The sequence below is a fragment of the Piliocolobus tephrosceles genome, unplaced genomic scaffold (genome assembly GCF_002776525.5).
Source record: "Piliocolobus tephrosceles isolate RC106 unplaced genomic scaffold, ASM277652v3 unscaffolded_45805, whole genome shotgun sequence".
Taxonomy (NCBI): Eukaryota; Metazoa; Chordata; class Mammalia; order Primates; family Cercopithecidae; genus Piliocolobus; species Piliocolobus tephrosceles.
The window spans coordinates 1-24,246 of NW_022330760.1; the positions used below are offsets into that span (position 1 = coordinate 1).

At 47.6% G+C, this 24,246-nt stretch overlaps 2 protein-coding genes across 8 annotated transcripts; one reads left to right on the forward strand and one right to left on the reverse strand.

Moving 5' to 3' along the window:
• Positions 1–120: 120 nt before the first annotated feature.
• On the forward strand, positions 121–12,166 carry LOC111526374 (zinc finger protein 789). 4 transcript variants are annotated; one of them, XR_002726349.2, is made up of 4 exons: positions 121–621; positions 3,498–3,624; positions 8,279–8,393; positions 11,045–11,169. XR_002726349.2 is itself a non-coding variant. In XM_023192057.3 (4 exons), the coding sequence occupies exons 1-4, from the start codon at positions 394–396 to the stop codon at positions 12,055–12,057; spliced, it is 1,482 nt and encodes a 493-aa protein (XP_023047825.1). In that variant the 5' UTR covers positions 128–393; the 3' UTR covers positions 12,058–12,166. The 4 variants fall into 4 exon arrangements, 2 of the variants coding, with proteins under 2 accessions (XP_023047825.1, XP_023047826.1); XR_002726348.2 differs by lacking the exon at positions 11,045–11,169 and adding an exon at positions 8,571–9,087; XM_023192057.3 differs by lacking the exon at positions 8,279–8,393 and adding an exon at positions 8,571–8,684 and having other exon boundaries at positions 128–621; positions 11,045–12,166.
• LOC111526373 (zinc finger protein 394) lies at positions 11,088–24,246 on the reverse strand. Of its 4 annotated transcripts, XM_026453794.2 has the most exons (4): positions 23,529–24,246; positions 22,611–22,737; positions 15,052–15,142; positions 11,485–11,532 (listed from the first exon to the last, which is right to left on the reverse strand). In XM_026453794.2, the coding sequence occupies exons 1-4, from the start codon at positions 23,982–23,984 to the stop codon at positions 11,529–11,531; spliced, it is 678 nt and encodes a 225-aa protein (XP_026309579.1). In that variant the 5' UTR covers positions 23,985–24,246; the 3' UTR covers positions 11,485–11,528. The 4 variants fall into 4 exon arrangements, with proteins under 4 accessions (XP_023047822.1, XP_026309579.1, XP_023047820.1 ...); XM_023192054.3 differs by lacking the exon at positions 15,052–15,142 and having other exon boundaries at positions 11,088–11,532; XM_023192052.3 differs by lacking the exons at positions 11,485–11,532; positions 15,052–15,142 and adding an exon at positions 17,646–19,028.

Here is a 24,246-nt window from a genome sequence, read left to right on the forward strand (position 1 = left end):
GGCTCACTGCAAGCTCCGCCTCCCAGGTTCAAGCGATTCTCCTGCCTCAGCCTCCCGAGTAGCTGGGACTACAGACACATGCCACCACGCCCAGCTAATTTTTTGTATTTTAGTAGAGACGCGGTTTTACCATGTTGCCCAGCATGGTCTCCATCTCCCGACCTCGTGATCCACCTGCCTCGGCCTCCCAAAGTGTTGGGATTACAGGCGTGAGCCACCGCACCTGGCCACAGAGCTATTTTTATATGTGGTCTATCTGCTGTCCCTTTGTATATGAGTTGCTGAGGATGACATGTTCTAGGGAGAACGGGAGGGCAGGGCTGCAGTTTCCCTTGGAGAGAGCTTGGGAAATTGCTCTAGCCTCAGAAATTCATAGACTTACTGTAGTGGCTCATGTATTTCATCACATGTTCCAACACCAAACACAGGGACTTTGTATTAAGCTTTGTCTGTGGGCCCCATTGGTATTCCTGGTCCCAGATCTGCCAAGCAAGAGAGCTTCAAATTAGGGCTGGCCTTACTATCTTTTTTTTTCTTCTCCAGCTCAGCCTGACGCCCAGGATCCCACCCCTTGTCAAAGACCAGGCCGTGGAAGCCATGTTCCCACCAGCCAGGGGGAAGGTGAGCTGTGCCTCCCGCTCTGCTTCATCAGCATAGTCACTGCCACCAGCAGCTCCTTCCTCAGGTTGAGCCCTCTTGATCAATGCGGGGAGTTTTCCTTGTTAGACAGTGCGATGTAGAGAGCTTAGCCTCTGGAGTCACATGGGCTCCCTTCAGCAACTTACATAAACACTCTGGCTCCAGTTTTCTTTTCTATAAATTGGGTCAATGAGAGTGCCTATCACAGCAAGTTGTGAAGATTCAATGGCAAATGCCCTGTGAAGTCCTTTGCATAGTATCTGGTTACAGTTTAGCACTGTATTAAGTTGTCACTCTTATTACTGTAGTAGTTGCCCATTGTTTCTGTTCATGAGCATTATCGTGCCTCTACTGCTGTACACTCCAGGCGCTGTCTTCTGTGCTGGGAAATCAACGCTTATCTGTAGGAGATTACAGCCTGATTAGACAGATAGATGTGTAAGGAACTTCTCATAATAAATTCTGAACTATTCCTATGAAAGGGTATAGTGGAAGGTCAGTTATTGAATTTGTAGCATTATGGAGGGTGATTAGAAGAGACTGAGTTGTTTTGTCTTTTTTTGAGACAGCGTCTCACTCTGTCTCCCAAGCTGGAATGCAGTGGCATGATCATGGCTCATGGCACTCTTGACCTTCCCAGGCTGAGGTGATCCTCCCACCTCAGCCTCCCAAGTAACTAGAACCACAGGTACATGCCACCATGCCTGGTTAATTTTTGTATTTTTTATAGACAGGGTTTCACCATGTTGCCCAGGTTGTTCTTGAACTACTGGCTCAGGCCATCCACCAGCCTCGGCCTCCCAAAGTGCTGGGATTCCAGGCATGAGCCACTGTGCCCAGCTTAGAAGAGACTGAGTGTGAAAGAAAGTAGGGGCCGAGCCTGGTGGCTCATGCCTGGAATCCCAGCACTTTGGGAGGCTGAGGCGGGTGGATCACCTGAGGTCAGGAGTTTGAGACCTGCCTGGCCAACATATAGTGAAACCCCGTCTCTACTGAAAATATAAAAATTAGCTGGGTGTAGTGGTACATGCCTATAATCCCACCTACTTGGGAAGCTGGGGCAGGAGAATTGCTTGAACCCAGGAGGTGGAGGTTGCAGTGAGCTGAGATCGAGCCATTACACTCCAGCCTGGGCAACAAGAGCAAAACTCTGTTTCAAAAAAAAAAAAAAAAACCAAACAAACAAAAGAAATGGAACTTTTAAGCAACATTTGGGGCCCACCTGTCAACGTACAGGTCCTAGCTGTTGATGGGGTTCTTAGAAACTGCAACTTTAAGGGAAACTGTATATCAAAACCATTTTTTTTCCCCATCAGTGTTACAGTGAAACAAAGTTATTCCAAGACCTGCTGCTGTACATACTTTTGGTAAAAATCAGTTTCCAAGAACCTATTGCGGATGTTAAGAGAGGAGTTACCTTGCCGCGGTGACTCTGGGAGATGAAGCCATTTTATTCCCATGCTTGTTAACCTTGTGCAGGTGCGGGAATGCAGGTGGCTGAGTAGGTTAGATTGAGGACATTGCAGCACAGCTCTGGTAAAAGAGTGACATTCTGGATGATGGTGAGAAAGGGCCTGCAACCATAGCAGTGGAACTCAGGTTTGATAGGCAGGAAAGAAAGTCCGTATAATTTGGGAGGTTCTGGTGTCTGCCCGCGGAGGGGAGCTACGTGAAGCTTCTCAGGATGGGGGTGGGCATTTCCTGTTACCACTTACAGGACAGCGAACATTTGCTGTTTCCCTGCACACATCCCCGCTGAACCCACGCAGTGTCTTGTGAGAGCAGGGAGCGTGTAGACAGCCACTGGGCCCCTCTGCGCCGAGGGCTGCAGTGATGTGGGAGTGAGAGTGTGGCAGCTTCGGTGCTCAGCCCACTGGAGGGGGACAGTCACTTGCAGAGGTCATGTCCCCTGTGCCCACTGTGCCGTGTCCACTGTTGCCCCCTCTGGATATGCTACCCAGGCGTCTGTGCCTTGGTCTGTACCTTTTATATTCTCCAGCAGCGGGCTCCCCTGGTCTCCGGCATCTGCTTGGCTTGTGGCAATGGGATGAAGAGGGTTGGAGGACGGGGAACAGGGTTCCAGAGGTCTGGGGGAAACTGAGGTTGGGTTTCTCTTCCCACGGCTCCCTCCCCACCAGGCTGTGGGATGGGTGTGGTGCATCCTCTTCGGCCCCAGCTGCAGTCTTGCTCCCCTTCCACTAGCCTTCTGGGCTCCAGCACCCCTCCCCACCTTACCCGTTCAGACCTAGCAGGCCCTGATTCCCCAGGGTGGCCAGCACCTGTGAGCTTCCACATTTCTTGTTCATGTTCGTTGAGACTATTCATCCCTTTGTCAATAGTCTGCACATTAACCAATCCCCCAGTGACCTCATCTCTTTCGTCAGGAAGCTGGGGCAGAAGCAATAGGTTATTTTTATAGAGCAGGGGTCAGCACACTACCCTCGACCTCTTGGTAAAGTTTCCCTGAAACACAGCTGTGCCCATTCGCTTACTTGTCCATGGCTGCTTTTGAGTCCAACACAAAAGCTGTTACTCAAATTGTTGATTTGCTGTTCCTCAAATCAACAGCAGATTTGAGGAACTGGAACAGAGACCAGAGGGCCTGAAAAGCCTAAAATATTTACCATCTGGCCCTTTAGAGATTAAGTATGTTGACCCCATGGTATGGAAGCCAGCACATGGGTTGCTGGCCTGAGGGCCATCAGGCCTGAAAGGAGCCCTAAGTCTATTCCTTATGAATTGGGTGCCCTTGGCCTACATACTTTACCTCCCAAACTTCGGTTTCCTCACCTGTGGAATAATCATTGCGCGTAAGTTATTGTAAGAATTGCAGTTACCTTTATCAGCTACTTTTCCAGGAGCTGCTCTCGTTTGAGGATGTGGCGATGTACTTCACCAGAGAGGAGTGGGGCCACCTCGACTGGGGTCAGAAGGACCTCTACCGAGATGTGATGCTGGAGAACTACAGGAACATGGTCTTGCTGGGTAGGACATGGCTTGAAGATTGAGCTTTGTCTGTGTTCTGAGTGTCTGTGCAAGCCCTTAGTCCCTTATCTGCAATTCCAGAATCAGAAAAAGTGCTGAAAATGGAAAGTTTTTTTCATAACTTGTGTGGCTACAAGCCCTGACCAGACATCACCACAGTGAAACCTGACTTCATCCCATAGGAAACCATTTATTGTCTTTATTTTTCCAAGTTGGTGTGCATATCTGTATACCCAACTTCAGAAATAACAGTGTAGGCCGGGTGTGGTGGCTCACGCCTGTAATCCCAGCACTTTGGGATTCTGAGGCAGGTGGATCACCTGAGGTCAGTAGTTCGATACCAGCCTGGCCAATATGGTAAAACCCATCTCTACTTAAGATACGAAAATTAGCTGGTTGTGGTGGTGCACGCTTGTAGTCCCAGTTACTTGGGAGGCTGAGGCAGGAGAATCGCTTGAACCTGGGAGGGAGAGGTTGCATTGAGCCGAGATCATGCCGGTGCATTCCAGCCTGGGCGACAGAGTGAGACTCATCCCAAAACTAAACAACAACAAAAATAACAGTGTTTGAGGGCACCACTCCAAACCCCACTGGGGATGATATGTTATGTAAAATATTTACACCAGGTCACCTTTCTGAAATTGGTAAAATTCTGACTCCTGAAACACATCTGGTCCTAAGAGTTTCACATAAGGGACTGGGGACGGTGAATAGTCGTGTTGTGTTAGGGCTCAGACAGAGACACTTCGTGCATTCTTCACTCTCACCCCATGTTCCTCATCTGTAAGACCTCCAGGAGTTGAGAATTATGGTAGATTGACATTCCGAAGGCTCACTTCTTATGCTCTTGAAAGTCTTTTTCTTTCTTTTCTCTGGAAATGGGTAACTTCTTGGTGTGTAGCATTAGTGGGTGCTCAGGAAATGATTTTAAACCAACTTCATTTCTGAACCTTCACTGCTTCCATCTTTTCAGGAGCCTACCCTGTCCTATTCCACTGTAGTCTCCTACTGTGGGAATTGCCTTGCTAAATGGTTTTCTTTCTGGGGCCACATGTTTAACCCCTGCACTGACACTCTTAGCACAGAGTCTTGACCACCTCTTGTGGGATCGTCCACCCACCTCTGGATTTCTATAATTTTAATTTTTCCTTTAAAAGCATTACAAGGCTAGGTGCGGTGGCTCATGCCTGTAATCCCAGCATTTTGGGAGGCCAAGACGGGCGGATGATGATGTCAGGAGATCGAGACCATCCTGGCTAATACGGTGAAACCCCGTCTTTACTAAAAATACAAAAAATTAGCCGGGCATGGTGGCGGGCGCCTGTAGTCCCAGCTACTCGGGAGGCTGAGGCAGGAGAATGGTGTGAACCTGGGAGGCAGAGCTTGCAGTGAGCCAAGATCATGCCACTGAACTCCAGCCTGGGCGACAGAGCAAGACTCTGTCTCAAAAAAAAAAAAAAGGCATTACAAGAGCATACATAAGTACATGGAAGGCATAGAAAAGGAGGAGGGGAAGAGTAAAGTGTTCATGAGTAACACTGTTAATATTTTGGAAGATTTCCTTCCAGTCTTTTTTTCCTATGCCTTTACAAAAGTAGCTGAACGTAGTCTATGTGTAATCCTGTAATCTGTTTTAAACTTAACATTATTGTATCAGTGTTTCCCCACAGAATCAGTAAACGAGCATAATATAATTCCATTGTATGATCCATGATACTATTTCATTGTTTTCCCATGTGGGGACATTCAGCTTGGCTTTGTTTTTGTTCGTTGGTTTGCTTGTGTATTTATAATGTTTGAATAGATGTTTCTTTTTTTTTTTTTTTTGTTGAGGCGGAGTCTCGCTCTGTCGCCCGGGCTGGAGTACTGTGGCCAGATCTCAGCTCACTGCAAGCTCTGCCTCCCGGGTTCACGCCATTCTCCTGCCTCAGCCTCCCGAGTAGCTGGGACTACAGGCGCCCGCCACCTCACCCGGCTAGTTTTTTGTATTTTTTAGTAGAGACGGGGTTTCACCGTGTGTTAGCCAGAATGGTCTCGATCTCCTGACCTCGTGATCCGCCCGTCTCGGCCTCCCAAAGTGCTGGGATTACAGGCTTGAGCCACCGCACCCGGCCTGAATAGATGTTTCTAAGTATAAATCTTTATATGAATTTTTGATCATTTCCCAAGATACTTTCCCAAAATCAGAATTTTGAAGTTAAATGAGATAGCACTTTAATCTTTATTGATTACTGAATGATTCTTCAACAAAATTTGTACTGCTTTGCATATCCAATAGTAACATTTGAGAGTGCGTCTTTTTTTTTTTTTTTTTTTTGTCTGAGACGGAGTTTCGCTATTGTTGCCCAGGCTGGAGTGCAACGGCACGATCTTGACTCACCGCATCCTCCACCTCCCAGGTTCAAGTAATTCTCCTGCCTCAGACTCCCTAGTAGCTGAGATTACAGGCATGTGCCACCATGAATGGCTAATTTTGTATTTTTAGTAGAGACAGGGTTTCTCCATGTTGGTCAGGCAGATCTCGAACTCCCAACCTAAGGTGATCCACCTGCCTCGGCCTCCCAAAGTGCTGGGATTACAGGCGTGAGCCACCGTGCCCAGCCTTTTTTTTTTTTTGAGACAGAGTTTCACTACTGTTGCCCCTGTGGGAGTACAATGCTGCGATCTCTGCTCACCACACCTCCGCCTCCCGGGTTCAAGTGATGCTCCTGCCTCAGCCTCCTGAGTAGCTGGGATTATAGGCATGCCCCACCACACCTGGCTAATTTTGTATTTTTAGTAGAGATGGGGTTTCTCCATGTTGGTCAGGCTGGTCTCGAACTCCCGACCTCAGGTGATCCGCCCACCTCAGCCTCCCAAAGTGCTGGTATTACAGGCGTGAGCCACCATGCCTGGCTGAGAGTGCTTTTTTACTAAATCCCTGCCCTCTTTTATGGATTTTACTAGTTCTAAAAATAATTTTGATCACAGAAATTTTGGAAAATACATCAGTACATAGAGTAGATAATAAAAATCACCTGCAGACCTACCTTCCAGAAATAACTCTTGTTATTAACATTTCGGTTTACTTTTCCCCAGTCCGTCTTTGTCTATTACAGGGCAAGGATCCCTTATCCAAAATGCTGGTGACCAAAAGTGTCTGGATTTCGGATTTTTTTTGGATTTGGAGTACTCACATATATGTAATAAGATAATTTGAGGACCTGACCCAAGTATAAACAGGAAATTCACTTATGTTTCATATACACCTTAGACACATATCTTAAAGGTCCTTTTATCTTTCCCTGGAGAAGGCTGAATTAACTGTGTGTTGTGCACCTGTGTTTTGACTGCCACTGGTCACGTGAGGTCAGGTGTGGCGGTCTCCACTTCTGTCAGGTTAGTACTTAAAAAGTTTCAGATTTGGGAGCATTTTGGATTAGGGATGCTCAAACTGTATTAATTACACACACGTACATAACACACACACTACATAGTTTTTTAAAACAAAATTTGGGGCCAGGCATGGTGGCTCAAGCCTGTAATCCCAGCACTTTGGGAGGGAGGCTGAGGCATGCAGATCACCTGAGGTCGGGAGTTCGAGACCAACCTGAGCAACATGGAGAAACCCTGTCTCTACTAAAAACACAAAATTAGCCGGGCATGGTGGCACATGCCTGTAATCCCAACTATTCCGGAGGCTGAGGCAGGAGAATTGCTTGAACCCGGGAGGCAGAGGTTGTGGTGAGCTGAGATTGTGCCATTGCACTCCAGCCTGGGCAACAATATCAAAGCTCCGTCTCAGAAAAAAAAAATTTGGATCATGCTATATGTGAGTTTTGTATTCTGCTTTAAAATATATAGGCAGCATTTTTCTATTTTAATAAATAGTTGGGATGGGCGTGGTGGCTCATGCTTGTAATCCCAGCTCTTTGGGAGGCCGAGGCAGGCAGATCACTTGAGTTCAGGAGTTCGAGACCAGCTTGGCCAAAATGGTGAAATCTCATACCTACTAAAAATGCAAAAATTAGCTGGGCATGGTGGCCACGTGCCTGTAATTCCAGCTACTTGGGAGGCTGAGGCAGGAGAATCACTTGAACCTGGGAGGCGGAGGTAGCAGTGAACAGAGATGGCACAAGTGCACTCCAGCCTGGGTGATGAGAGTGAAACTCTGTCTCAAAAAAAAAAAAAAAAAAAAAAAACAAAACTTAGCCAGGTGGGGGCGACAGAGCACAGACTCCGTCTCAAAATAAATAAATAAATTTATAAATAAATAAACACATAGTTGGGTAAGTACAGTGGCTCAAGCCTGTAATCCCAGCACTTTGGGAGGCCGAGGCGGGTGGATCACCTGAGGTCAGGAGTTTGAGACCAGCCTGGTCAACATGGTGAAACCTGTCTCTACTAAAAATACAAAAATTAGCTGGGCACGGTGGTGGGTGCCTGTAGTTCCAGCTGCTTGGGAGCTGAAGCAGTGTAATTACTTGATCCTGGGAGACAGAGGTTGCAGTGAGCCGAGATTGTCACTCCAGCCTGGGTTACAGAGCAAGACTCCATCTCAAAAATAAAAAAAATAAACAATTGAATACAAGGATTTTTAATATCTGCCTAATACTTATGCCTTCACTGCATTAATGTGCTACGCTTGATTTAATTGTTCCCTTTTGATATTCAGTTTATTTCCAGTTTGACGCTGCAATCCCACTGTGCTGAACGTCTCTGGCACATTCATCTTGGTTGCAATTGTACTTTAGGCTATATTTCTAAGAGTGAAATGACCACAGCCAAAGGTATGAACATTGTTCAGGCTTTCAATAAAGACTGCCAGATATTTACAAAGATTGTGCCAATCTCTATTCTCACCAGCCCTTCTGATTATTGTCCTTATCTCTGCCTGCCACTGAGCCCCCGGGCCATGTCTCTGTAACTCACTAACGGCCACATCCCATTTACTTCCCCGTGAGTAGGATTTCAGTTTCCCAAACCTGAGGTGATCTGTCAGCTGGAGAACTGGGACGAGCAGTGGATCCTGGATCTACCGAGAGCTGGGAGTAGGAAGGCTTCCGGTAGTGCTTGCCCAGGTGGGTGAGGAAGAGACCCAGGCGAGTGGAATCAGGAAGAGGAAGGGAAGGCACGTTAGTGAAGCCCCTTCTGTGTGCCAGACGCAGAGCCAGGTGCTGGGCATCTATTATCCCACTTCTTCATCGCTGCTGCCCTGTGAGGTGGGAGGAAGATCGGCATCCCCACTTCCCAGATGAAGAGACTAAGATTAAGAAATCTTGGCCGGGCGTGATGGCTCACGCCTGTTATCCTAGCACTTTGGGAGGCCAAGTCGGGTGGAATACCTGAGGCCCGGAGTTAACCAGCCTGGCCAACGTGGTGAAACCGCGTCTTTACTGAAAATACAAAATTTAGCCAGGCGTAGTGGTATGTGCCTGTAATCCCAGCTACCTGGGAGGCTGAGGCAGGAGAATTGCCAGAACCTGGGAGGCAGAGGCTGCAGTGAGCCGAGATCGCGCCACTGAACTCCAGCCTGAGTGACAGAGCAAGACTCTGTCTCAAAAAAAAAAAAAAAAACAACTCACACAGGCCTGGTATGGGGGCTCACACCGGTAATCCCAGCACTTTGGGAAGTAGAGGCAGGAGGATCACTTGAGCCCAGGCGTTCAGGATCAGCCTGGGCAACATGGTGAAAACCCATCTCTACAAAAATACAAATTTAAGCGGGGTGTGGTGGCGCATGCGTGTAGTCCCAGCTAATCAGGAGGCTGAGGTGCAAGGACCGCTTGAGGCTGGGAGGCAGAGGTTGCAGTGAGCTGAGATTACATGACTGTACTCCAGCCTGGGTGACAGAGCAAGACTCTCAAAAAAGAACTCACAGTTGGGAGGTGGACAGTGGGGTTTGACTTCAAGTCTAGAACATTCATCCTCTCTCTCCTGCAGGAAAAAGCGCTGCTCGGACACAGCTGCTCTAGTGTTTTCTAAGTAACAGCTCTCAGGGCATCCTAGATGCCCCTTGATTCCACCCTCATTACTTGTCCTCTCTCTGTGCTGCCTCTTGTTCCCTTGCTTTGTTTTGTTTCCATATTACTCCCGTATTTCCTGACATATCTGCATTTTTCTACTTACTGTGTCCTGATGCAGCTCCTCCTGTTTTTCACATCCAAGGTTTCTCCATGGCACTACTGATATTTTGGGCTGATGAATTCTCTGGGGGCGGGATGGGGGCATGTCCTGTGCATTTTAGGATGTTAAGTAGCAGCCCTGGCCTGCACCCACTAGATGCCATTTGAACCTCCCCAGGTGTGACAACCAGAAATGTCTCCAGACATCGTCTGAACCTTGCTCACCCCTAGTTGAGACCCATTGCTCTAGTCAGTTGGTTTTTGTCCCTATTTCCCTCTGGTTCCTTTTCTGTTCTATCCTACACTTGGTCCATTTTTAAGCAGATGTTTCACCTAGAGTTATTAAAAACTTGTATCTAGGCCGGGTACAGTGGCTCACACCTGTAATCCCAGCACTTTTGGAGACCGAGATGGGCAGATCGCTTGAGGCCAGGAGTTTGAGACCCACCTGGCCAACATGGGGAAACCCCATCTCTAATAAAAATAAAAAAATTAGCCGGGCGTGGTGGTGCGTGCCTGTAATCCCAGCTACTCGGGAGGCTGAGGCAGGAGAATCTCTTGAACCCAGGAAGTGGAGGTTGCAATGAGTTGAGATCATGCCACTGCACTCCGGCCTAGGCATGTCTCAAACAAAAAGCATGTATCTTGAAGCATAACATGCTACCTCTTTGACATTTATTTGGTACCACTCAGTGCCAAACTTACTAGAGTAAGTTGTTTTTCTGATAATGGTGATGGGCTCTGCTCTCACATTCTCTGGCATACACACTCCTGTGCATTTTTAGTGAGTTTGTTGGTGCCGAGAGCTCTTTTTGTTATGACAGTGAAGAGTCCAGTGAAATTCAGAATTTTGGGCTGGGTGCAGTGGTTCACGCCTGTAATCCCAGCACTTTGGGAGGCTGAGGCAGGTGGATCACCTGAGGTCAGGAGTTTGAGACCAGCCTGACCAACATGGTGAAACCCCATCTCTACTAATACAAAAATTAGCTGAGTATGGTGGGCTGGCATCTGTAATCCCAGCTACTCGGGAGGCTGAGGCCGGGGAATAATTTGAACCTGGGAAGTGGAGGTTGCAGTGAGTTGAGATTGCGCCACTGCACTCTAGCCTGGGCGACAGAGCGAGACTCCGTCTCAAAAAAAAAGAAAAGAAAAGAAAAGAAAAATTCAGAATTTTGGCCTCTTGAGTCTGACAATGTAAACAAGAGATCACTTTTTAGCTTCATTTGATTGTCCTAGAGCCCTAACAGTTGGCTTCTCTTCCTTTTTTTCTTCTGCAATGGATAGGTCATTTACATCTTTTCTTGTTATTTGGCTAGGTTCTGAAGCCAGACACAAGATGAAAAAGCTAACTCCAAAACAGAAGTTTTCTGAAGATTTAGAGTCATATAAGGTATCAGTGGTAATGCAGGAATCGGCTGAGAAACTTTCAGAAAAGTTACATAAGTGTAAAGAATTTGTGGACAGTTGCAGGCTTACTTTCCCTACTAGTGGCGATGAATACAGCAGGGGCTTCCTTCAAAACCTTAACCTTATTCAAGATGAGAATGTGCAAACCAGGTGGAAGCAGGGCAGATATGATGAGGATGACAAACCCCTCAATCAAAGATCTTTTCTTTTGGGGCACGAGCAAATTCTCACAAGAGCAAAGTCTTACGAATGCAGTGAATGTGGAAAAGTCATTAGGCGTAAGGCATGGTTTGATCAACATCAAAGAATTCATTTCTTAGAGAATCCCTTTGAATGTAAGGTATGTGGGCAAGCCTTCAGACAGCGGTCAGCTCTTACGGTCCACAAACAGTGTCACCTGCAAAACAAGCCATACAGATGTCATGACTGTGGAAAGTGTTTTCGGCAGCTCGCGTATCTTGTTGAACATAAGAGGATTCATACCAAAGAAAAACCCTATAAATGTAGCGAATGTGAAAAAACCTTTAGTCAGAATTCAACCCTTATTCGACATCAGGTGATCCACAGTGGAGAAAAACGCCATAAATGCCTTGAGTGTGGAAAAGCCTTTGGCCGGCATTCAACCCTTCTATGTCATCAACAGATACACAGCAAACCGAACACCCATAAATGCAGTGAATGTGGACAGTCCTTTGGTCGGAATGTGGATCTCATTCAGCATCAAAGAATCCATACAAAGGAGGAATTCTTTCAATGTGGAGAATGTGGGAAAACGTTTAGTTTTAAGAGGAATCTTTTTCGACATCAGGTCATTCACACCGGAAGCCAACCCTACCAATGTGTCATATGTGGAAAATCTTTCAAGTGGCACACAAGCTTTATTAAGCACCAGGGCACTCACAAAGGACAGATATCCACGTGATATTAACTGGAAGGCAGTCACTGAAGGACTAGAACTTAACCTCTACTTCAAGTGTGTATCACATGATTGTTTTCATGAAAAGCAATAAATGTAACAGAGGGTTTTTCTATGGGGGCCCTCTTTTTGTGGCCAATCTGCTGCCCTAGTGAAGAAACACTTCAAAGGAAATGTTAGCCTGGGCAACATAGTGAGATCCCGTCTCTACAAAAAACAAAAAAGCCAGGTGTGGTGGCTCACACCTCCAGTCCCAGCTACTGAGAAGGCTGAGGTGGGAGGATCGCTTTAGCCCAGGAGTTCAAGGCTGCAGTGAGCCATGATGTGTCACTGTACTCCAGCCTGGGTGACAGAGCGAGGCTGTCTCGAGAAAAGTTTACTAGGCTGTTGTGTTCACTCTTTTGCACCCTCTATGCCCTCATCCCCTCCAGCCTTGTTAAGGCAGAAGGGAGCCACAGAAGCTTTGCCCTGTGGTCACCAGGCTGGGGACCATTGAATGGGTTGTGAATAATTGAAGGACTGAAGAATGGGCCAGGTGCGGTGGCTCACGCCTGTAATCCCAGCACTTTGGGAGGCTGAGAATGGAGAATCACTTGAGGTCAAGAGTTCAAGACCAGCCTAGCCAACATGGAGAAATCCCGTCTCTACTGAAAATAGAAAAATTAGCTGGCCATGGTGGCATGTGCCTGTAGTTCCAACTACTTGGGAGGCTGAGGCAGGAGAGTTGCTTGGACCTGGGAGGCAGAGGTTGCAGTCAGCTGAGAACACACCACTGCACTCCAGCCTGGACAACAGAGTGAGACTCCATCTCAAAAAAAAAAAAAAAAAGATTGAAGAATGCCTTTCCTGTATTATATACAACTATGACCTGCTAATGTACAGACTTAAAAAAACAACAACAAAAAAAACTAAGGGCTACTCACTAGTAACTAGTGAGGTATGAAGAACTGCTAAAAGTTGCCTATAATCAGGCCAGGCGTGGTGGCTCACACCTGTAATCCCAGCACTTTGGGAGACCAAAGCAGGTGGATCATGAGGTCAAGAGTTCAAGACCAGCCTAGCCAAGATGGTGAAACCCCATCTCTAATAAAAATACAAAAATTAGCCAGGCACAGTGGCAGGCACCTATAATCCCAGCTACTTGGGAGGCTGAGGCAGGAGAATCACTTGAACCCGGGAGGCGGAAGTTGCAGTGACCCGATATTGCGTCACTGCACTCTAGCCTGGGAGACAGAACAAGACTCCGTCTCAAAAAAAAACAGTTGCCTGTAATCTAAAATGAATGTGTTAGTAGATTCCGGAAAGAGCTAAAAGTCAGTATTTGTAATAGGTGCTGTGGGCCCTGCCAAAGTCCCTCTGGCCTTACTTACACCTTCTGTGGGCGTCATCTGACTGTGTCTGCACCTTGTGGCCTGCGGGCAAAAAGGACATCCTGGGAGCAGCTGTCAACCAATCATTGATGGGCATTTGATAAACACCAAATTCTGTATCTCCCCATGTGTGGAAAACTCTGAAGCATGTGTTTTAGTTTCCAGAGGTTCCCCAGGAATTGCACACAGGCACTCACCATGGTAGCTCCCTCATTGGGTGACTTCCCTTCTCTGTCTTCCACCTTCCCTAACGGTGTTGCAACCTCTCCCCAACAAATAAACTCCTTGTATTCAAAAAGTGTCAATTATGGTCTCTGAGGAGCCATATCCCCTCTGTTTTCACAGTTATTCTAAGCACATTTTGACATTCAGTTTAAATAGGTTGAGCTGAGTGTATTCTCCCTAGAGCTCAACAATATAAGAGATCCACTTAAATTATTTTGATATCCCAAACATCATCCTATGTCTGTATTAAATATTGATCTAATTTGCCGGGCGTGGTGGTGGATGCCTGTAATTCCAGCTACTTGGGAGGCTGAGACAGGAGAATCGCTTGAACCGGGGCGGTGGAGGTTGCTGTGAGCCAAGATCGCACCACTGCATTCTAGCCTGGGTGACAGAGTGAGACCCTGTGTCAAAAAAAAAAAAAAAAACTGCTCTCAGGCCAGGTGCAGTGGGTCACACCTGTGATTCCCCAACACTTTGGGATGCTAAGGCGGATGGATCACTTCAATCCAGGAGTTTGAGACCAGCCTGGCCAACATGGCAAAACCTCATCTTTTTTTTTTTGAGATGGAGTCTCGTTCTGTCGCCCAGGCTGGAGTGCAGTGGTGTGATCTCGGCTCACTGCAACCTCTGCCTCCTGGGTTCAAGCGATTCTCCTGCTTCAGCCTCCCGAGTAGCTGGGACAACAGGCACCCGTCACCATGCCCAGCTAATTTTTGTATTTTCAGTAGAGATGGGGTTTCACCATGTTGGCCAGGCTATTCTTGAACACCTGACCTCGTGATCTGCCAGCCTCAGCCTACCAGTGTTGGACTTACAGGCGTGAGCTACTGCACCCAGTCTCTCTTATACTTTTAAAGTACAAAAATTAGCTGGGTGTGGTGGTTGTGTGCCTGTAGTCTCAGCTGCGTGGGAGGCTGAGGTGGAAGGATCGCTTAAACCCAGGAAGTTGAGGCTGCAAGTGAGCTGAGATCATGCCACTGCACTCCAGACTGGGCGACAAAGTGAGACCTTGTTTTTTTTTTTAATTAATTTCTTTAAAAAAAGATAGTTTGTATTTACAATTTTCTCCAATGACCAGGCATTCAGGCACTTGTCACTCAGATTAATCCTCATGTATAAAGAAGGTACAAACAGGAGAGAACTGTAATTCACTGAGTATTCATATCCAAAATGCAGCCATCCTGAGATGGCTTCAGACTTAGAGGGAGGTGTAGATGGTGTCCAGGCCAGACACCCTTCAGTTTCCAGACAGTTCCTAGAGCAAGAGAAGCCACCATTACCTACACCCAGACTAGACCCAGGGTTCTGCCCTGTGTTTTTCAGAGGCCGGTAGTGCCCTGACTGCTGCTTCCTGATGATATTCTTTCAAGCAGAGGCCTCTATTACATGTGCCCCAGCTCACCTGCATCGGGAGAGAGTGGTCTCCTGACCGTGATGGTGGGAGCCCTTAGTGGAACTGAGCAGACACCCCCTTCCCTTCATTTTCACAGGACCTGGAAAGGACAAGCACACTTGCTCTACTGGAGATGATTTTTAGGTTCTATTTTATTCATTTCTGCATGAAATACTCAAAATTTGTATAAGCCTTGTGATATCATGATAAATATATATTTGGTCTTCATCCTCAGTGACTAGCAGAGAGCTCCCACAACCTTGGAGAATTCCTGAGGGATAAGGGTGCCAAAAGCATCTTTTAATATTTGGTCTTTTGATGCTTGTTCCTGACATGGAGCTACTAAACCCACTGGAATTTCCTTAGTGATGCATGTCTTTGTTCTAATAAAGGCAACTCTTGGATTCCCGATGGGTTCAACTTGGGGGCTGGTCACCGGAAAGACCAAAGCATGATTAGCAACTTGGAAGCCAAGGCGGGTGGATCACGGTCAGGAGATAAGAGACTATCTTGGCCAACATGGTGAAACCCTGTCTCTACTACACTACAAAAAGTTAGCTGGACATGGTGGCGAGTGCCTGTAATCCCAGCTACTCGGGAGGCTGAGGCAGGAGAATGGCGTGAACCTGGGAGGCAGAGCTTGCAGTGAGCTGAGATCCGGCCACTGCACTCCAGCCTGGACGACAGAGAGAGAGACTGTCTCAAAAAAAAATAAAAAAAAGAAGGCGGCGGCTGGGCGCGGTGGCTCAAGCCTGTAATCCCAGTACTTTGGGAGGCCGAGACGGGCGGATCATGAGGTCAGGAGATTGAGACCATCCTGGCTAACACGGTAAAACCCCGTCTCTACTGAAAAATACAAAAAATTAGCCGGGTGTGGTGGTGGGTGCCTGTAGTCCCAGCTACGTGGAACGCTGAGGCAGGAGAATGGTGTGAACCCAGGAGGCAGAGCTTGCAGTGAGCCAAGATCTCGCCACTGCACTCCAGCCTGGGCGACAGTGCGAGACTCTGTCTCAAAAAAAAAAAAAAAAAATTGGAACTTCCAGTTCAAGGAGAATTGCTTGAACCCAGGAGGTGGAGGTTGCAGTGAGCGAAGATCATGCCACTGTACTCCAGCCTGGGCCACAGAAGTAGACTGTCTTAAAAAAAAAAAAAAAAGAAATCCACTTTGGGAGACAAGGCAGGCGGATCCCCTGAGGTCAGGAGTTTGAGACCAGCCTGGCCAACACGGTGAAATCTCGTCTCTACTAAAAATACAAAAATTAACTGGGTGCAGTGGCAGGTGCCTGTAATCCCAGTTACTCGGGAGGCTGAGGCAGGAGAATCGCTTGAACCTGGGAGGTGGAGGTTGCAGTGAGCCAATATCATGCCACTGCACTCCAGCCTGGGTGACAGAGCAAGAATCCGTCTCAAAAAAAAAAAAAAAGAAAAAAGAAATCAGTAAGTCAAAAAACTGAACTCCTAGGCCCCTAGAATGGGAAAGAGGGACTATGCAAAATTAGGTTTTCTGCAAAGTGAAAAATAAGAGTGCTTCTTGTGAGCACGGAGCTTTACCAGGTCTTCTGGGGATTATGAAGTCGTGGAAACCCTCTCTACCGTCTAAGGACAAAGGCAAATTTTAAATGACTAAAATACATTCTTAGAGAAGTATTAATAACTGTAGTGAGGAAGACTTGGTTCAAAAGTGAATAAAGAGGCCGGGCATGGTGGCTCATGCGTGTAATCCCAGCACTTTGGAAGACTGAGGCGGGCAGATTGCCTGAGCTCAGGAGTTCACTAGCAGCCTAGGCAACATGGTGAAACCCCATCTCTACTAAAATACAAAAAATTGGCCGGGCGTGGCATGGTGCACCTGCAGTCCCAGGTACTTGGAAGGCTGAGGCAGGTGAAGTGCGTGAACCCAGGAGGTGGAAGTTGCAGTGAGCTGAGATCATGCCACTGTACTCCAGCCTGGGTGACAGAGCAAGACTCCATCTCAAAACAAACAAACAAACAAACAAACAAAAAAAAAACAAAGTAAATAAAGGTAGGCTGGGTGTGGTGGCTCGTGTCTGTAATTCCAGCACTTTGGGAGGCTGAGGCAGGAGGATTCCTTGAGCCTAGGAGGTTTAGACCAGCCTGGGCAACATAGCAAGACCCTATTAAAAAAAAAAACAAAAAACAGCTGGGTGTGGTGGTGTGCCTGTGGTCCTAGCTACTCAGGAGGTTAAGACAAGAGGATCACTTGAGCCCAGGCTGAGGCCACAGTGAGCCATGATTGCACCACTGAGCTCCAGCCGGGGGGATACGATGAGACCCAATCTCAGAAATAAACACATAAATAAAGGTCGAACGCAGATGACAAGGACAGAACCCTGTTACATGTTGGCCTCACTCTTATCATCAGAAGTCTCTTACCCGGCACCAGCTCACATTTCAGAAGGCCCCTTACTTCCTCATTCCTCACTCACTGAAACTATCAGTCTGTAATGAGGCTCAGGACAGACTGAACCTATCTTGTAGGAGATCCTCAAGGAAGATCCATAATTGACTGATATACTCCAAATGGCAAGGAATGTGGTTCTGGACAGGAAAAGAAACAGGCCAAGTCACACAGAAACATATCAAAATGATAGCACTTTATTTATTTCTTTTTTGAGATGGAGTCTTGTTCTGTTGCCCAGGCTGGAGTGCAGTGGCATGATCTCAGCTCACTGCAACCTCCGCCTGCTGGGTTCAAGTGATTCTCCTGCCTCAGCCTCCTGAATAGCTGGGATTACAGGTACACACCACCACACCCAGCTCATTTTTGTATTTTTAGTAGAGATGGGTTTTACCATGTTGGCCAGGCTGGTTTCAAACTCCTGATCTCAAATGATCTGCCTGCCTTGGCCTCCCAAAGTACTGGAATTACAGGCGTGAGCCACCGCGCCCAGCCGACAGCACTTTATTTTGATGAATTCTTTGGTGTCGGATAAGGTGTGTACTTTGTCTAAATCTTTCCCCACATTCGAGACATTTGTAAGGCTTTTCTCCAGTGTGAATTCTCTGGTGTTTAATGAGGGTTGCACTCTGATTGAAGCGTTTCCCACAGACGGAACATCCATATGGCTTCTCCCCAGTGTGGATTCTCTGGTGTTTAAAGAGGTCGGAGCGCTGTTTGAAGCTTTTCTCGCATTCTTCACACTTATAGGGTCTCTCCCCTTTATGTAGTCTCTGATGTCTAAAAAGGTTGGAAATATGACAGATTTCCCCGCATTCCTCACATTTAAAATGTTTGTCTCTACTGTGGGTACTTTGATGACGATTTAGGTGTGAATTCTGCCTGAAGCGCTCCCCACATTTCAGACAGGTGTATGGCTTCTCACCTGTGTGTGTCCTCTGGTGCTTGGTCAGGGCAGCGCTCTGGCTGAAGCTTTTCCCACATTCTTGGCAGCCATAGGGTTTCTCACCTGTGTGGATTCTCTGGTGTCTAAAGAGGTCAGAGCGTTGTTTGAAACTCTTCCCACAGTTACCACATTTATAAGGTCTTTCTTCACGGAGCTGCCTCTGGGTCTCAAAAAGGTTGGAATGATGGAAACTGTCTCCACCGTCAGACTTGTGAGGTTTCAGCACGTGCCACGTCACCATGTGGAAACTCTGCTTGCACTTGTTCCCGTGTTCCTCACCGTCTGTGGGCCTCTCTGCTTTTGGAATGTGCTGACCCAGAACAAGGTTGGAGCGTCTGGCACTGTTGTGCAGCTCATTATTTTTAGACTCTTCCCCTTCTATGGAACCATTCTTGTTGACATCTGAGATGCTGTTGCATTCTTCTGCTTCAGGAGAATTTTCAAGTTTCAGGGGGAAGGGGTTTCTGGACTGCTTTTCCACGTTGTCCTCATGGGTACTGCCACACTTAGACAACAGGGGGCGCTTCCCCTGGATCGTTTCTTGTAGTCGCCCCTGTGGCTCCGCTTCTAAAATTTCCTGCATTGGAATCAACTCTTTGTTCTCAGCTCTGCTTTCCAAACCTGAAACATGAAAATACAAATTCCTGCCATTGCATTTCTGTGTAACACTGAAATAAGCAAGTGCTGGCAGAATGTTAAATCTTCAAATCCCTTTTACTTTTTATTTTAACTAATTAATTTATTTTTTGAGACGGAGTCTTGCTTTGTCACCAGGCTGGAGTGTAGTGGCCTGATCTCAGTTCACTGCAACCTCTGCCTCCTGAGTTCAAGTGATTCTCCTGCCTCAGCCTCCAGAGTAGCTGGGGTTACAGGCATACACCAGCACATCCAGCTAATTTTTATATTTTTAGTAGAGATAGGGTTTCAGCATGTTGGCCAGGATGGTCTCTATCTCTTGACCTCATGATCTGCTTGCCTTGGCCTCCCTATTTATTTATTTTGAGACGCAGTCTCACTCTGTCGCTATTTATTTTGAGACAGAGTCTCATTCTGTTGCCCAGGCTGGAGTACAGTGGCGCGATCTCAACTCACTGCAACCTCTGCCGCCCGGGTTCAAGTGATTCTCCTGCCTCAGCCTCCCAAGTAGCGGGGATTACAGGTGCCAATTTTGCTAGTTTTAGTAGAGACAGGGTTTCACCATCTTGGCCAGGCTGGTCTTGAACTTCTGACCTCGTGATCCACCTGCCTTGGCCTCCCAAAGTTCTGGGATTACAGGCGTGAGCCACAGCACCCAGTTTATATTTTATTTTATCTTATCGTATCTTATTGTATTTTTGAGATGGAGTCTCACTGTGTTGGCCAGGCTGGAGTGCAGTGGCGTGATCTCTGCTCACTGCAACCTCTGCCTCCCACGTTCAAGTGATTCTCCTGCCTCAGCCTCCCGAGTAGCTGGGATTACAGGTGCCCACCATCGTGCCCAGCTAATTTTTTTGTAGTTTTAGTGGAGACAGGGTTTCACCATCTTGGTCAGGATGGTCTCAAACTCCTCTGACCTTGTGATCCACCCACCTTGGCCTTGCAAGGTGTTGCAATTACAGGAGTGAGTCACCGCACCCAGCTATTTTATTTTTTTTGTGATGGAGTTTCACTCATTGCCAAGGCTGGAGTGCAGTGGCATGATCTTTGCTCACTGCAACCTCCACCTCCCAGGTTCAAGCAATTCCCCTGCCTCAGCCTCGAGAGTAGCTGGGATTACAGGCACGTGCCACCACACCCGGCTAACTTTTGTATTTTTAGTAGAGATGGGGTTTTACCATCTTGGTCAGGCTGGTCTCAAACTCCTGACCTCAGGTGATCCACCTGGCCTTGGCCTCCCAAAGTGTTGGGATTACTGGCGTGAGCCACTGAGCCCAGCCTATTTTTTATTTTTTTGAGACAGAGTCTCACTCTGTCACCCAGGTTGGAGTGCAGTGGCATGATCTCGAATCACTGCAACCTCCACCTCCCAGGTTGAAGCGATTCTCCTGCCTCAGCTTTCTGAGTAGCTGGAATTACAGGTGCCTATTAACTGGTGTGGCTAATTTTTGTATTTTTAGTAAAGATGGGGTTTTACCATGTTGGCCAGGCTGGTCTCAAACTCCTGACCTCAAGTGATTCGCCTGCCTCCGCCTCCCAAAGTGCTAGGGTTACATGTGTGAGCCACCTTGGCCTCCCAAAGTTGTGGGATTACAGGTATGAGTCACCACACCTGGCACAAGGGAGCAATTTGAGCAAAGCTCTGAAGCTTTGCTTCCTACAGAGCTAGAGTAGAATATTTCAGGCAGAGCGGTCACATAGCACAAAGACCAGGAGGCAGAGGGGCTTGGCATATTTTGGAGCAGCAAGGCAGTGTGGCCAGAGTGGGTGAGGGGCAGCGGAAGGGATGGGTGGGTAAGCAGGGTACCAGGGCCCCTGCGCATCAGGCATCACAGGCCCGACTAATTTTTTGCATTTCTAGTAGAGACGGCGTTTTACTATGTTGGCCAAGTGGGTTTTGAACTCCCGACCTTGTGATCCACCCGCCTCGGCTTCCCAAAGTGCTGAGATTACAGGCGTGAGCTATCATACCTGGCCAAAATGTATTGCTATTTTTTTAATAAAAAAAATTTTTTTAAAAGAGATGGGGTCTCGCTGTGTTGCCCATGCTGGTCTTGAGCTCCTGGCCTCAAACAAGCCTCCCATCTGGGCCTCCCAAAGTGCTAGAATTACAGGTGAGAATCACTGTGCCCAGCCAACAGCAAATGTTGACGAGAATGTGGAGAAAGAAAAATTCTCAATATTGCTGGTGGTGTATACATTAGTTATGAGCTCTTTGGAGAGTAAGATGAACATACAGTTGTCTCCTCTTCTCTGTGGGGACACATTCCAAGACCCCCAGTGATGCCTGAAATTGTGTATAGTACCAAAGCCTCTCTCTCTATATATATGTTTTTTCTTATACATACATCCCTTTAATCAAGTTTAATTCATAAATTAGGTACATTAAGAGATTAACAGTAACTATCAATTATAACAATATACTTAACTAGGTTTGGTGGCTCACACCTGTAATCCCAGCACTTTGGGAAGCTGAGGCAGGAGGATCACCTGAGGTCAGGAGTTCAAGACCAGTCTGGTCAACATGGTGAAACCCTGTCTCTACTAAAAATACAAAATTAGCTGAGCATGGTGGGGCATGTCTGTAATTCCGGCTACTCAGGAGACAGAGGCAGGAGAATTGCTTGGCTTGGGAGGCAGAGGTTGCAATGAGCTGAGACCACACCACTGCACTCACTCCCCCGGGGCAACGAGACAAAAACTCCATCTCAGGAAAACCCCCAAAACCAAAGACAAAAAATGAAAAACAAATGCTATGCTGTAAGAAGAGTCATGTGAATGTGGTCTCTGTCTTAGAATATCTGGTTGTACTGCGTACTATGGGTAAGTGAAACCACAGAAAGCAAAACCAGGAAGGGGGGACTACGGCCTGTCTCTAGGCATATTCTCTTCAAAAACTCCAACATAGGAACAAATACACAAAAATACCCAAGAATATACAAGAATGTTCGGTGCAATGCTGGAATAGTTAAAACTTAAGACACCTAGATGTCCATCAACAGAAATGGATAGAATTCTGGAGTATCTGGACAGTGAAACAGGTAGAGCTCCACGCATCAACATGAGTAAATCTCAAAAATGTAATGTTGAGTTAAAAAAAAGCCATACAGTAATGATATACAGCGTGGAGCTACGTGTCTATGTAGAGACAATATAAGACATGCATGGAATTCATAAACACAACAGTCAGCTTACTGGCTACCTCTGGAGAAGGATAGAGGGGAAGGGTTTCCAGGAGGCTATGTGGGGGCCTCACCTCCAGCTGTAACATATTTCTCTGGCAATATGGCCAAGTATTAAGATCGGATAAACTTGGGTGGTGGACACAGGGGATGGTCATTATCTATTTTTTTTAATAGTTTTCTATATGTATAAAACATTAAAAACGAACCAAAGTAAAAAGCTGAACCTAGCACCCAGCAGTACATAGGCTCCTGCCTGGGTTACAGAAGACACCTGAAGGCTCTCAGCCCAAGTCTGGGAATGGCATAATGGCTCAGGGATGGTAATGGACCAGCCCTTCACAAATCACACACCACAATAAACCAGCAGAGCAACAGCACTCACTAGGGGGAACTGTGCTCCCGGAATCCTTCTGTGCACTCTCTCTGCGGAAGTCCCTCCGTGCTGGGTCCAGGCGCTCCCACTCCTCCCAGGTTAGAGACACAGCCATGTCCTCGAAAGTCGCCATCCCCTGGGAACAACACAAGAGCCCAATTCAGTACCTGCTGTCCCTATACAGCACTACCACTCTTCTTGAGTCTTGTACTGACCAGGGAGTTTGGAGAGATCAGAGATAGAGGCTGACATTCTCTTGTAATCCTGAAAAGCCTTGCTGTGGACTATTTACACTCATTTTGGGGGTAGGTAAGAGCAAAATATTTCTTTAACTTGTATCACTGTGATGTATGGGAATTAAAAGTATACAGGACCGGGCGCGGTGGCTCATACCTGTAATCCCAGCACTTTGGGAGGCCAAGGCGGGCGGATCACCTGAGGTCAGGAGATCGAGACCAGCCTGGCCAACACGGTGAAACCCCATCTCTACTAAAAATACAAAAATTAGCCGGGCGTGGTAGCGGGCGCCTGTAATCCCAGCTACTCGGGAGGATGAGGCAGGAGAATCGCTTAAACCCGGGAGTCAGAGGTTGCAGTGAGGCGAGATCGCGCCACTGCACTCCAGCCTGGGAGACAAGACTGAAACTCTACCTCAAACAACAACAACAACAAAAAAGAAAAAAAAGAAAAAGAAAAAAAAAAGAAGAAAGAAAACCAGTAATCCGTGTTGGCTTTATGCTGAGGTCTATAAAGTCATCTCCTGGATGGATCTGTCACCAGGATCGATGTGGCCTGCGGAAAGGAAGTCCATACACACCCCAGCGTTCACACGAAATGTAATAAGGAAGTAACTTCCGAAACGCAGAGCACCCCATACACGCCTATTTTCCACACTCCCACCTCCAGAATGGGTCTTTCGCTTCTCACCTGAGGTGAGGTTCCATCGAGCGCTCGCTGCAGAGCCCGCACCACGGCCACTGCCTCCTCCCCGTTCTCCGGGCAGTGCTCTCGCACCCAGGCTTGGAGTTCCTCGGGCAGGATGGTGAGGAACTGCTCCAGCACCAGCAGCTCCAGGATCTGCTCCTTGGAGAGCAGCTCAGGCCTCAGCCACCGACGACAGAGTTCTCGAAGCCGGCTCAGCGCCTCTTCCGGTCCAGCCACCTCCTGGTAACGCAGTTGCCTAAAGTGCAGTCGAGAAGTTTCGGGATCTGGCCAAGCCCCTGGATAGCCGAGCTCCCAACTTCCGGGTGAGTCTTCCTCCACTTTCACTGGCAAAAGTCCGTCGCGTTGGGACGGCGCCGCGTCCTTGGACCTCGCAGCCATCACCCAGGGTCCCAACTCGGCGTCACTGCCGCGTCTCTGGGCGGTCAAGCTGGAATTCATCTTTCTCCGGCATGTGCTGCCCTTCCTGGAGTCTTCCTTTCAGGTGAAGAAAGAGCAAACCCAAGGAACTCATCAGCCCTCAAACCCTCCGGTCCCAAACACCGTGCCCCACCACACCAGGCCCCTTTCCCACACTTCTTCCTTTCCTCAGCTTTGCGCCTACAGCTCGCTCAGTCCACTCACCGAAAACATCCCGTGCCGGAAGTGCGTCACCGACGCCCTGCAGCACCCTTCCGTGCATTTCCGGGGCCTCTCTAGGCGT